This window comes from Plasmodium berghei (genome assembly GCF_900002375.2).
Source record: "Plasmodium berghei ANKA genome assembly, chromosome: 11".
Lineage (NCBI taxonomy): Eukaryota > Apicomplexa > Aconoidasida > Haemosporida > Plasmodiidae > Plasmodium > Plasmodium berghei.
Genome location: NC_036169.2, coordinates 1,166,093 through 1,179,670, shown reverse-complemented (window position 1 = coordinate 1,179,670; position 13,578 = coordinate 1,166,093). Strand labels below are relative to the sequence as shown.

Below are 13,578 nucleotides of genomic sequence, written 5' to 3'. Positions count from 1 at the left end.
AACAAAAAAAAATGATTAAAAAATGATTAAAAAATGATTAAAAAATGATTAAAAAAATGACTAAAAATTGATTAAAAATTGATTAAAAAATGGAATAATAAATTATATGTTTTTATTATGGTATAAAATTGTTAAAGATTTGTATGCATATTAGTATAATATTTATTTATATATATCCTATTAAATTAGCAGGTATGTGTGGAAATAAGTAGGTATATTCTTAAGTTCTTTTATTATTCATTAGTTTATTTGTTTGTTTTTGCTTTACTCGTAGTTGCCTAAAAAATATTCCAAATGTGCACACTTTCTGAACGTTCAGAAAAAAAAATAAAAGTCAGGTGTTTAATTCAGTTTCATTCAATTAAAATAGGCTTAATTGTATTTAGGCTAGCTTATATATTTTTTTATGAATAACACACATATGTCCAGTCTTCATAATAAATATTCTGAAAAAATATGACTTTGTAAAATGGCAATGCATATACCAATATAATTAAATAATTGAAAAACTTAATATGATAAAACCCCATCATAAAGCAAAAAGCCAAATAAATGGAATAATAAAATATATCTTGTTCATATCAATATAATGATAATCCTTTTTTTTTGGAAACAAAAAATTTTATTTTGTACATAGACTATGGTAGTTCAATCTGTATGTACATATGGAAATATTTGTTGAGAAATTTCTATGACTTTTTTTCAGTTACATGCATATATGCGTGTATATTTTTTGAAAATATCTTCTTTTCTTTATTTTAGTTATTTTTGTTATTTTGGTTTTGGGTTTATTATAATACACATAATGCAGTTAACAAGCCCAATGACACTCTTGTTTTATTAGTTTTCCTTTTGTTTGCATATTACTGCTCTTTATTTTTTATACAATTTTTATTAAATAATTATAAACAAATTTATACAATAAATCAAATGAATAACACCAAAACGTGTTATTAATATGGTATGAAAAATAAATATTTGTAAACAAATTTTATGTGCTTTTTTTTGTAAATTAAAAAATTGTGTATATATATTATTTCTTCACATTTTCTTAACCGTTTTTACATAAATAAAAATTTGTAAATTAATTTTTTTTTTACAATTCATAGAGGAATAGTATTTTTCTACACACATATAGACCTTGTATTTTTATGTAATATATATCATTTTATTATGTCTTTGCAAATGGACAAAATTTATGTTAAAGTACATGAATTGAAATTTGTAAATAATTTGGAAAGAAATTCACATTATGTAAAAATATATTGGGATGATAAAAAATATAAAAGTCAGACAAAAGATGGAGGATGCTATATATTTAACGAAACTTTTTTAATACCAATTACAAATATATATGATCAAAAAGACCAAATTATTTATGTCGAAATATGGGAAAGTAACTTATTAAATAAACAATGTGCCTATACATTTTTCACATTAAATAGTATAAAAATAGGACAAATAATAAAAGAAAATATAACTTTTATTGAGGTTTTAAAAAAATGTACCTTAGGATTATCAATTAATATTGTTAGAAATCAAAAAGATATATTATTTTTTAATATTAAAGAATTGTTACCCACATTTCAAGATCAGGAAATAATAAATGCTGTTTGGAAAAATGAAGATGAAGCATCAATTATAAAACAATTAATTAATTTAAATACAATTGATGGAATTACAAATATAGGAAATTACAAAAATAGTCAAAATTATAATGAAACTTTACAGAAACCAAAGGAAAATATTTCCATATATAAAAGTGGCGAAGAAATTGAAAACAGTTATATTCCAAGTTCGACACCAGAATATGTGAGTCACTATATATATAAAGGCGCAGGCGAAAATAGTTCTAATTATATAAATAAAACAAAGGATACTTTATTTCCTACTTATTTAAATAATTATGCATACAATAATAATATAAAAAACGTTTATGACACACCAAATGGTGCACACTATAGTAGTAATAATAATAGTGGTAGTAATAATGCTTACTCAAATTTTGATCATAATATTAATAATAGTCCAAAAAATAATGTGCCTTTTTCAAATTCTGATAATGATAAAATTTTCCATTATTCAAGAAATTATATGCCATCTCCAAACTCAGAAAAAATGTTATATTTTTCTTGTGGAAATAAAAAAAAAGCTTTGTTAATTGGAATAGATTATTGTGGTACACAAAATGAGTTAAAGGGGAGTATTAATGATGCAATAATAACAAACGAGCTGTTAATAAAAAAATATAATTTTTATGATTCATCGATGAATATATTAAAACTAATAGATAATCAAACAAATCCAAATTATAGACCAACAAAAAGAAATATATTATCAGCATTAGAATGGCTAGTTCAAGATAATAATCCTGGGGATATATTTTTTTTTTTTTATTCAGGCCATAGTTATAAAAAATATGATTATACATGTATAGAAAAAGGTGGATATAATCAAACAATAGTACCTTGTGATTTTAAAACAGAAGGAGAAATAATTGATAACGATTTACATAAATATTTAATACAGCCATTAAAAGATGGAGTTAAATTAGTATCATTTATAGATTGTCCTAACTCAGAAGGAATATTAAATTTAGGATATAAATATAAATTAAAAAAGGAAAAATGGAAAGAAACATATAATCCATTTCATGTTCTTGCCGATGTTACACAGTTCAGCTATTCAAAAATTAACGAATTTCCAACAGAAATAAATTTGTTAGAACATGTACTAATTACAAATAATATCGAAGCACTTACTTATCATTATATGATTCAGTCTATCCATTCATATATAAATTTGTATAATAAAAAAAAAAAAAAAAAAATATTTTTAATGTCTTCACAAAAATTTAACATAGATAGAAAATTCGATTTTAACCATATTCTTAAAAATTCAAATTCGGAGTTGGGTCAACAAAAAAATATAATAAAATGGAAAAAAAACAAAAAAAAATAATACCAAAAAATAATCAAAAAAATAACCAAAAAAAACAACACCCCAAAAAAATTAAAAACATTCACGTTTTATGAAAATTTTTCATAAATATGTGAAATTAAAAGAAAAACAAAGTAAAATAAAATATAAAATGTAAAAACATTAATTAGACACACAGCATGCGCTATTCTATACAACACTCTGCATATAATTTTGTTTTTTTTGCAATTGTTTTGTTCTTTTACAAATTTTTATAGTCCCATTATATTTTTATTTTATAATTTGTCGAATTTATTTTCTTCTCATAATATAGCATCCTTAAATTGTACCATTTGCATAATTCATTTTTTTATTTCACCACTTTTATTCTCATTTCATTTGCTAAATAGCATATGACACTTTTTCAATTAAAAAAAAACAAAAATAATTTTTTTCTCTAAATATATAAAAAAATTATCGATCAAACATCAGCTAACCATGCTTTTGAAATATTTTCGAAAATCCAATTTTTTTACTTTTAATTTTTTAAAAAATGTGTCTATATATGTTGGATATGTTTCACTTATATACTTTCTTTTGAATAACTTTAAAAGGCATTATTTGAAAAATTAAAATTACATTTATTTTTTTTGTCTTTTCTCATAAATAATATATTTAAAATATATTTATACCAAAAAGTAAGGTTTATATCTTTGTTCAATTATTGAGCCTGGTCATTTTTCGAAAACATACATATAATATATGCTAATTTTCCTTTTTATTTTCTTAAATTTTTTGGCTTATATAACTGAATTGTCAAGAAAATCAACAAAAATGGAAGTAGAGTGGCCAGATATGCTGATGTTACATTTAATAGTACATGATGTATATAATACAAGCAAAGATAATTTATGTCTATATGGAAAACCGTATATAAAATTTTATTGGAAAAATATAAAATACAAGAATTATTTTAAATGCGGATCAGACGAAATAAGCTATTTTTGTGAATTTTTTTTACCTTACAAGTCAGGAGATTATATAGAAAATTTGATTATTCAAATATGGGCAAATAGCTATTTTAAAAAAAAAAAAAAAATTGCTTATAATTATATAAATATAAATAATGTTGAAAAGGAAATTAAAATTGATGGAAAAATTGAATTAATTGGAAAAACAAAAGGATTTAAAATGATTTACACATTACAAATTATATATTACTCTTTATATAAATTTATGAAAACAAAACGAATATTAATTTTAGAAAATATTTCTATTTATAAAATGTTACAAGTGTATAAAAAATATGTTAATTCACCTTTAGAATGTAAACAAAATCTTCTTGAGCAATATCTTCTTTCTTTATTTCATACAAATGATTATTTTAAAAGTGACACACCATTACGTTTAAAATCGAAACCAGCACAGGATGTGGCTTATAGAACTAATCAATGTCATATAGCTACCAATACAAAACCTTCAAAAAATAAAATTATATTAAAAGAAATAAAAAGTCAAAAATTTTATAAAATACCAAGGATATGTATTCATCGCGATAAAATATCAAATAAAATGGAAAAAACAAATATGGATGCTAAATTGTCTGAACATAGTGAAAGTAGCATACAAAATGGTATCCAAAATAATATACAGAATAAAAAACAGCTAGCTAAAAATGTTAAAGAAAATTATAGTATTAGTAGTAACTATAGCTATGATAGCAATAAATATGAACATATAAATTGTAAAAAAATTGCAAATCCATCTCAAAATATGATTTACAAAATTATAAACAGTATCAATCAAAAGACTAAAGCGCAAGCTATTAAACCCAATAATGCTAAAGCAAACAAAACAAAACATTTTATTGACATTCGAGGAAAAAATCCAAATAAATTTATAGAAAATGAAATCGACAAAACTTGCAATCTTAAGTTTGTAGAACTATATGGCTTGAAAAAAAATTAAAAAAAAAAAAAAAAATTATACTAATTCATCATAATATATCGGATTAACTCTTAATTTTTAATCAACCATTTAGAGAAATTACATATATTAGTTACTATATTTTGTATAAAAATCGATAGATATACATATACAGATTAAAATTAATAACAAATATCGCCTTGTCAACAAATATACTTTCAACCCATATAGAAGGAAATCACTATTTATGCAACGAATTGTTTACTGTTTTGCTTTTGTGATAAATAAATTGGAAATAGCAATAATATATATGTAACTGCACAAATAATCATACTATTTTACAATTGGGAACCGTTTTACACAATCTGAATATGTAGATATTGTGTAATTAACACACTAATAAAATGCACTATTTCATTTATATTTAGGAGTTTACTTTTTCAAAATAAAACTAATATATAAAGCTATTGGGTTTAAAATCATGATATATGTATATTAAATAATATATAAGCAAATATTTATCCCCTAACCAATTTCTTAAAATATGGAAAACTTATGAAACATCGCCATTTTAAGCATACAAATATATAGAATTTTTTTTTTTTTAATATTATTATAATTTTTAAAGAAATTTAATTTTTTTAATATTTTGGATTTTTATATCATTAAACTTCTAGTTATTTTGTTAAATATTTTTTTCAACCATTTTTTTCGTTAATTTCGTTAATTTTGTTAATTTTTTTGCTAATTTTTTTTTCATTGCTTTTATTTTTAAGCGCATTTTTTTGATGTTGCTATAACCACATGAAACGATTACAAACTTTGAATTTTATAATTTTTGAGTAAATAAAAAATATATTTATAACAATAAAAAAAAAAATAAAAATAATAATAATAATAATAATAATATCAGGGCAGAATATTAAGAATATAAAATATATAGAAATAATATAAACAATAGAATTAACAAAATGCATAAAGGTAAACAGAATAAGAAAGCTATAAATAATAAATTTGGAAATCAGAAAAAAAAACATGTAAAATTTAAAAGAGTTAAGAAAGTACAATTTAAGGGAGAAAAAAAAATCTTAATACAAAAATCGGAAAAAGATCAAACTCCCAAAAAGGTAAGAATAACAAATTTGACAACTTTACAAAATAATATACAATTTCTTACATGATTATAAAACTATTGTTCTATATTATTTATTATAAGGAATAATAATTTTTTCAAATATTCTTATATTTTATTCCTTAACAGACACAAAAAAAAAAAAAATTCAATACAGCATACAAAAAAAAAGAATATGAAAAAAAGTTACAAAAACAGGAAAATGAATATTTAAATTTAAAAAAACAACTGGAGAATGAAAGATTTGGTGATAATATACATTGTATCTTTGCAATGAAAAATAATGTCGATTGTATTAATCCGAAGTCAAAAGAAATTCTTCAGGTACATATCATATAAAAAAAAAAAAAAAATAATAATTTCTTACTAAGCATTATATCATTTTTAAAAAGTGAAAAAACCTTGTTGCACACATTATATATATATATGATTAGTTTGCATATTTTCACGTTTATCCAACATTTTTTATTTTTATTTTTATATTTATTTTTTTTTGATCCTTATTTTGTAGGAACTAAATTTACAAGAAACATTTAAAGGAATATTATTAGTAAATACAAAAGAGAATATGGAAAAACTATTTCTTGTAAAACCTTATATATGTTATGGTTATTTAAAAAAATATAATTGTTATAATTTATTAGAAAAAAAACTATATTTAAAAGATAATGAAGAAATAAAGCGATGTGATTCAAATAAAATAATTGAAAAACTATTTGGCAGTGAAGGTGTAAATTCATTTCCTCTATTTTGTGAATATATTTTTGAATGTAAAAAGAATGCAAACATGATAATGAAAGAATATATTATTCCATTTGACTTTTCTTTTTTAAAAAATTCAACAACATTCGACTTTTTGCAATTCAAGAATGAGCTTGTTGGTTTTATGAGGGATGAAATAAATGATGTCCTAGAAAAAATTATATAAATAAGACTCAAACAAAATAAAAAAAATGTATTAACACAATTTATATAAACATTATTTCTTAACTGTTCATAATATTGCATTATTTTATATTTTATTTGTGTTTGTTAAATTATTTTTTTTTAATTGTTTTGTGTTATTTTTTCGTAAACGGCTCTTGAAATAATTATACAATTTATTTTTAAAAAATATGAATACAAAAGTTCATACTAAATTACAAATAAATGAGTACATATACTCACCATTTCCTAATATTGAAAATAAAATGAAAAATTATTTCCAAATAAAATATTATAACGATTTTAATAATTTACAAACACAAACTAAAGCGGTATATTTTAATAAATTATTAATATGTTTGAGAAGCTATATATATTCTTTGTTTGATTATAATTATGACTGTTCATATATATTTGGGGATGGGAAAAAAAACAAAAAACAAATAAAGCTCGCTGAGCTTACCATATGATAACATAATTCTTACTATCTACAAAATCATAATACACTTTTTATTTCCTTAATCGAATTTTCTAGTAATTGTATTATTTCTAGTTGGCCCTACCCCAATCCATACAATTGGTGTCTTTATATAACTTTCGATAGCCAAAACATATTTTTTAGCATTTTCTGGTAATTCATAAAATTCAATACAATTAGTTATATCTTCATCCCATCCTTCGAATTTTTCATATACTGGTTCATATTCTCTTAGTTGTTCATATTCTAAGGGATAGTTTCCCCTTTCGAGTAGTTCGCCTATAAAAAAAAAAGAAAAAAATATATATGTATGTCGATGCAAATAATTTATGGAAATGTGTGCAATAAAATGTCTCAAAAAATATAATAGGCTGAATGGACACTAACCTGTAGTTTTATTTTTATAATCAATACATATATATATTTCTTTCAATCCAGATAAAACATCTAATTTTGTAAGATTAATAATGTCAATACAATTTATATATTTAACATAAAAAATCATAGGTAAATCTAACCATCCACATCGTCTAGGGCGTTTAGTTGTAGTGCCATATTCAAAACCCTTTTTTGTTAAATATTCCCCTATTTCGTTGCATTGCTCAGTTAGAAAGGGTCCTGACCCAACTCTTGTTAAGTAACTTTTAACAACACCTACTACTAAATTTAACTTTTTGTGATGTATTCCTAAACCTGAAAAAATTCCACCAAGCGTTGTGCTACTACTAGTTACAAATGGATAAGTACCGAGATCAATATCTAACATTGCTGCATTAGCACCTTCTATTAAAATATATTTTTTTGAGTCTATACTTTTATTTATATATGATATAATATTTATAATTTTATCTTTAAATATTAGATGATATGTGTAAAACTCATTTAATTCTTCTTCTTTATTATAATCTTTAATATTATATAAATCCATTAAATTATCAATTAATTTTATATATAATTTTTTAAAATTTTCAAAATTTCTTAATGATCCCATTCTTATACCAATTCTTGATGCTTTGGTTGAATAACAAGGGCCTATACCTTTTTTTGTTGTGCCAATTGCATTTCCATCTTTTGACTTTCGAATTTCTTGTATTGCATCAATTTCTTGATGTATATCAAATAATATATGTGCCTTCTCAGAAATATATATTCTATCAAGTATATTATTACCTAAATTATTTATTTCTTTCATTAATGTTTTTAAATGTATTACCATACAATTACCTAATATATTTATATTATTTTCATATAAAACCCCACATGGTAATAAATGTAAAGCATGCTTTTTATCCCCAACACATATTGTGTGGCCTGCGTTACCTCCACCATTAAATCGACATGTTATATCTGAATATTTTGATAATATATCAATTATTTTTCCTTTTCCTTCATCACCCCACTGTGTGCCCACTATAGCCACTACATTTCCCTTGTCAACATTTTTTATACTATGTTCAAAAATGTTCATTTTTGTAAAGACACGATTGATACATACAAGTAGCTTGTATTTATAATTACTGAAACTATATATTATATATGTTTTATTCAGGCGGTACTTTATTTTTCAAAAAAAAAAAAAATATAGCTATTTGTTTTTTTTAAATTGTGTTATTATTTTTAAAATATACTTTTATATCCTTGAGTAAAAAAAACATACATATATTTATCGAAGAAAAATGGGATTTTATGAATAATCATATATATGTCACATTACTCTCAGTTTGTGATTTAACGATAAAACTATAATAAAAAAATAATAATAAATAAATAAAATAAAATAAAATAAAATAAAAAATATATATATTTATACATGCACTGTTCATGTTAAAAAATGCTTATGAAAATAGTTAGTATGGATTGAATGCTAGTAAAATTATTGGAGAAATAATGATATTTTCTACTTTTTTACAAATATCATACTTTCGTTTTTTTTATATTGATACTGTTTTCGAATCATCAAAAAGGAACACGCAATAAAAAATTATAAAATTGAAATTGCTTAAAAGAAATGAATAAAAATTGTAAAATAATTATTTAAAAATAACGGAGAAATACAATATAGAATATAGTTAGTGTAACGAACAGCCAAAGTGATAAAAAATAGAACTATAATTATGGGACCATTGGAAAATATATGAAAACAATTTATATATTATTACAGTGTGAGGAAATACATGAGTAAATATTTAATAAAAGATAAAAATAATTAAACAAATAAATTAATTATTTTTAAGGTCAAACACAAGAAAAACAAAAATATTGTAGAAATACATTTTTTTTTGTTTTTTAATCCTTAAATTTTAAAACACAATGATTAACTTTTTTTTACTGGCATTAGAATGGGACAAACTTTTTTTTTTTTAATTTATCCTTTGAAATATCGTAAAAAAAAATCAAAGTATAATAAAATATTTTATAAACATTATTTGTAAAGGATAAAAAAAAGAGGGTATAAGTTAAGGAAAATTATGATTTTTTTTCTAAGATTCCTTTAAATATTGCTTTATCGTTTTAATACATTTTGTAATATAGAAAATATATTGTGTTTAACAAAATATAGAAAACGTTTGTGATGCATATTAAAAGTTACAACGGAATTCCATTATATTTTATCGAACATTTTTGAAACTAATTCACAAATTTTTTTTTTCACACATTTAAGAATTAGCTTATATATATCTACATGATAAAAAGTGTGATATTTCCAAACACATGGAATTGTTTTCCCTAAATCAAAAAGGACAAAATAAAATTTATTACTAATTTTGCAAACTACTATATAATAGCATGATAAATAATTACAACAAAACTCACTTTCCCATTGATAATCATCTGTTTTAAATACAAAATAAATTTTTAATATATTTATTTTTCTCTTTTCTTTTATTCAATATACCATAAGTGCTGGTATATAAATACTATTATATATAATATTATATTATACATGTTTTTGCTAAATATAGATATACACTTTTTATTTTTTCACATAAACGATCAATGCCCTTTTATAATACGATTTACAATTTTTATGAAGCTTACAGGTTTTACATATGAAAGTTACATTTTTATTTTCTTCACATTCTATTAATATACGCAAATGATATATTTTTTTTCCTTCATTTTTTGTAATATATCTTAAATGGTAACATTATACATATATATAATATAAACATATATATATCATAATTTGCACACTTATTAGTAATTTCCTTTTCTCTTATAAGAAATATGCGATTTTCTTTTTTTCGGTTTTGAATTTGTTATATATTTTTTAAAATATATGAAAAAAATATATAAGCAAACCAAACACAAAAAATACACAATATATGCAAAGTATATTATATAATATATAATTAAAAAGAAAAAAATGAGAATATATATATATAAAATTAAGGCATATATGCAGTATATAAAATTCATTATTTATAAATATTCATTTATATATATAAAATGGAAAATTTCTTGTATTATATAATATTAAATATATTTTGAAACGAAATAAGGTATTATAAAGAAAAAAAAATGATATGAATATAATAAGTAATTATAGCAAATTGGATATTATTTACTGTATATTTACTTATTTTTTAAAGCAAAAAATTTCAAAATTACATTTTTGAATAAATTAAAAATATTATTCCTTTTTTTATGTATACAGTATTTATAGTTTTTTTTTTAAATTTATTAAGGCCTATTTTCCTATGTAAAAACCGTAAATAAAAAATAAGAAAAAGCACAAAACAGCAAAACGACGAAAAATAAAAACATAGTTATAAAATTTTCAAGCCAAAACAATCATTGTGTAGAAACTTTACAATATCCATTATTATTATTATTATTATTATTATTTCTTAAGAATACATTTTGAAATATAAAATAATTCGATATATGTATTAAAACCAGTTTGACAAAGCATAAGAAACAAACGTTATATTTATAATTTTTTTGACAAAAAAAAAAAAAAAAATAACTGATAAAAATATATATTTTTCTTAAATTTAACTTGAAAGCCAAAAAATATACACAACTTTAAGTATAAACAATTTTCTTTCAGAAAAGGAAGAATTAAAGTATGTCCATATAAGCACCCAATTTAATTATTTGAGAAAGGAAACATAGAAAATTAAATAAAACATACTGATATTTATAAAAAAAAAAAGAAAAAAAAGACAATATAAATAAATAATGTATAATTCATGGTTTGAAATAATTCGAGGTATATCGCCATATAACTGGGCGTTGTTAGGAATTGCATTATCTTTATTCCTTTCTATTATTGGCGCAGCATGGTAAATATTATAACAACACAATATACAAATTAAATATATTTCTCTATATTTACAATGTATATTCATATACAAAGAAGCTATTTTTTTTTTTACTAAATACATCCTACATTTTTATAATTAAAAATAATAAAATATTTGCACACACATATATAATCTCCAATTTTTTGTATTAATTCAGGGGAATATTTATATGTGGTACTAGTATAGTTGGAGCCTCAGTAAAAGCTCCACGTATTATTTCAAAAAATTTAATTTCTATTATTTTTTGTGAAGCGTTAGGTAATAAATATTTCAAAAAAAAAAATATAATATATGTATTTATAAAACAAAGTGTAATATTTTAGTTTTTTTATAAAATTATTTATATTTATTCTATATATTTGGGCATTTGATATATTCTTTAGGTATGTATGGAGTAATTACTGCAGTTTTTTTGCAAATTAAATTTAGTGGGTTAAAAACTGAAGTACATTCCCCACTTGTTTTAACATCCCAAACAGACCCATTAATTATGAATACCATACGGGGTGGATGGGCATTATTTGCAAGTGGACTAACTGCTGGTTTATCCAACCTTGTCTCTGGGTATGTGCATATACATATTCGAAAAAAATCGAAAAAATTAATGAACAAACAAAAGTTATTTCTTCACAAATAGGAAGAAGAGTCTATACATTTCCCATATACTCACATTATTCTCTCTTTTTTTTTTTTTTCAGAGTTGCTGTTGGAATTACAGGTAGTTCGTGTGCATTAGGAGATGCTCATAGTTCAGATCTTTTTGTAAGGATGCTGATGATTGAAATATGCGCAAGTGTTATAGGTAATTATATTTATATTTTTAAATAAATATATGCTTATATAAAACATAATAATAAAATATATCATGTGACAAAAAAAAATAACATTACCATTTACCATATATACATTTTTTTTTTTTTTTTTTTTTTTTTTTTTTTCTCCTAGGATTATACGGTTTAATTGTGGCAATAGTATCTATTGGAGATATACAAATGACATAAACAAAAATATAAAAAACAGTCCGAATATATTTCTTTATACCTTCTCAACCATTATATAATTTTAAATTGTTTTTGTATATGTATTAACTATAAGCAATGTATGAAAATATTATGCCCTTTTCTTTCCCTATTTTTTTCCTATCTTTTTTCTTATTTCCTTTTTTTGTATACATAACTATTTGCAAATGCCATGTGCATTAATTGCATATAAAAAAATATACTAATCTGCGTTTACATATTTATATGCTTAATTCTTGGCTCGCATTTTATTACACCTGTTTTTATTATAATTTTTTCCTTTCCAATTAAATTAATATTTTATTTTTACAAAATAAAACTTGATATATTTCCTCATAATCTTAAAATAAATATTTATAAAAAAAACAGATTTATCATCAAATACAACGATGTATTATATATACACTATTTGGGGCATAAAAAAAAATTATTTAAAAGCTTTAGAACAATCTACCATCCTTTAATACCATAAAAAATTAGTTGCCAAGTCTTGATCTTTAAAAAGCCTTTTTCTCTTTTATCATATCGCAAATTGGCAATTAAAAAAGTAAAAAAGAAAAATAAAACATTTTTTTAAAATATAATTAAGGGCATATCAAAATACAAACAAATTGTATGCCACGAACAAAATTGTAAAATTCGGTTTCTGTATAATTTAAAAAAAAATTAATTAAAAACCGTGAATAAATATTCACAAAAATTTATAAAATATCGCAAATCAGAATATATACATATTAAAAAAAAAAAAAAAAAAAAAAACGATTGTTCTACGTATTTCGTTTGGAAAAAAAAAATTCACTGTTTTCTATAAAATAAAAAATGTTTTTTTAATTGGAATTTATTTTATTTTATCATAATTTATTAAATTAT

General features: G+C 21.4%; 5 protein-coding genes across 5 annotated transcripts; 4 read left to right on the top strand and 1 right to left on the bottom strand.

The window, feature by feature from the left end:
- Positions 1-1,173: 1,173 nt before the first annotated feature.
- Positions 1,174-2,961, top strand: PBANKA_1131400 (metacaspase-1; the record flags this gene model as incomplete). Its single annotated transcript, XM_034565867.1, has 1 exon — positions 1,174-2,961. The coding sequence occupies one exon, from the start codon at positions 1,174-1,176 to the stop codon at positions 2,959-2,961; it is 1,788 nt and encodes a 595-aa protein (XP_034422521.1).
- A 792-nt stretch (positions 2,962-3,753) lies between these two features.
- Positions 3,754-4,887, top strand: PBANKA_1131300 (conserved Plasmodium protein, unknown function; the record flags this gene model as incomplete). Its single annotated transcript, XM_034565866.1, has 1 exon — positions 3,754-4,887. The coding sequence occupies one exon, from the start codon at positions 3,754-3,756 to the stop codon at positions 4,885-4,887; it is 1,134 nt and encodes a 377-aa protein (XP_034422520.1).
- A 929-nt stretch (positions 4,888-5,816) lies between these two features.
- PBANKA_1131200 (60S ribosomal protein L7-2, putative) lies at positions 5,817-6,905 on the top strand (the record flags this gene model as incomplete). Its single annotated transcript, XM_034565865.1, has 3 exons — positions 5,817-5,972; positions 6,107-6,301; positions 6,489-6,905. The coding sequence occupies 3 exons, from the start codon at positions 5,817-5,819 to the stop codon at positions 6,903-6,905; spliced, it is 768 nt and encodes a 255-aa protein (XP_034422519.1).
- Positions 6,906-7,419: 514 nt separating this feature from the next.
- Positions 7,420-8,847, bottom strand: PBANKA_1131100 (adenylosuccinate synthetase, putative; the record flags this gene model as incomplete). Its single annotated transcript, XM_034565864.1, has 2 exons — positions 7,420-7,658; positions 7,767-8,847. 2 exons carry the CDS (start codon positions 8,845-8,847, stop codon positions 7,420-7,422), a joined length of 1,320 nt encoding a protein of 439 aa, XP_034422518.1.
- A 2,717-nt stretch (positions 8,848-11,564) lies between these two features.
- Positions 11,565-12,690, top strand: PBANKA_1131000 (V-type proton ATPase 21 kDa proteolipid subunit, putative; the record flags this gene model as incomplete). The annotated part of the gene is made up of 5 exons (XM_034565862.1): positions 11,565-11,668; positions 11,847-11,947; positions 12,073-12,253; positions 12,388-12,491; positions 12,635-12,690. 5 exons carry the CDS (start codon positions 11,565-11,567, stop codon positions 12,688-12,690), a joined length of 546 nt encoding a protein of 181 aa, XP_034422517.1.
- Positions 12,691-13,578: the final 888 nt, after the last annotated feature.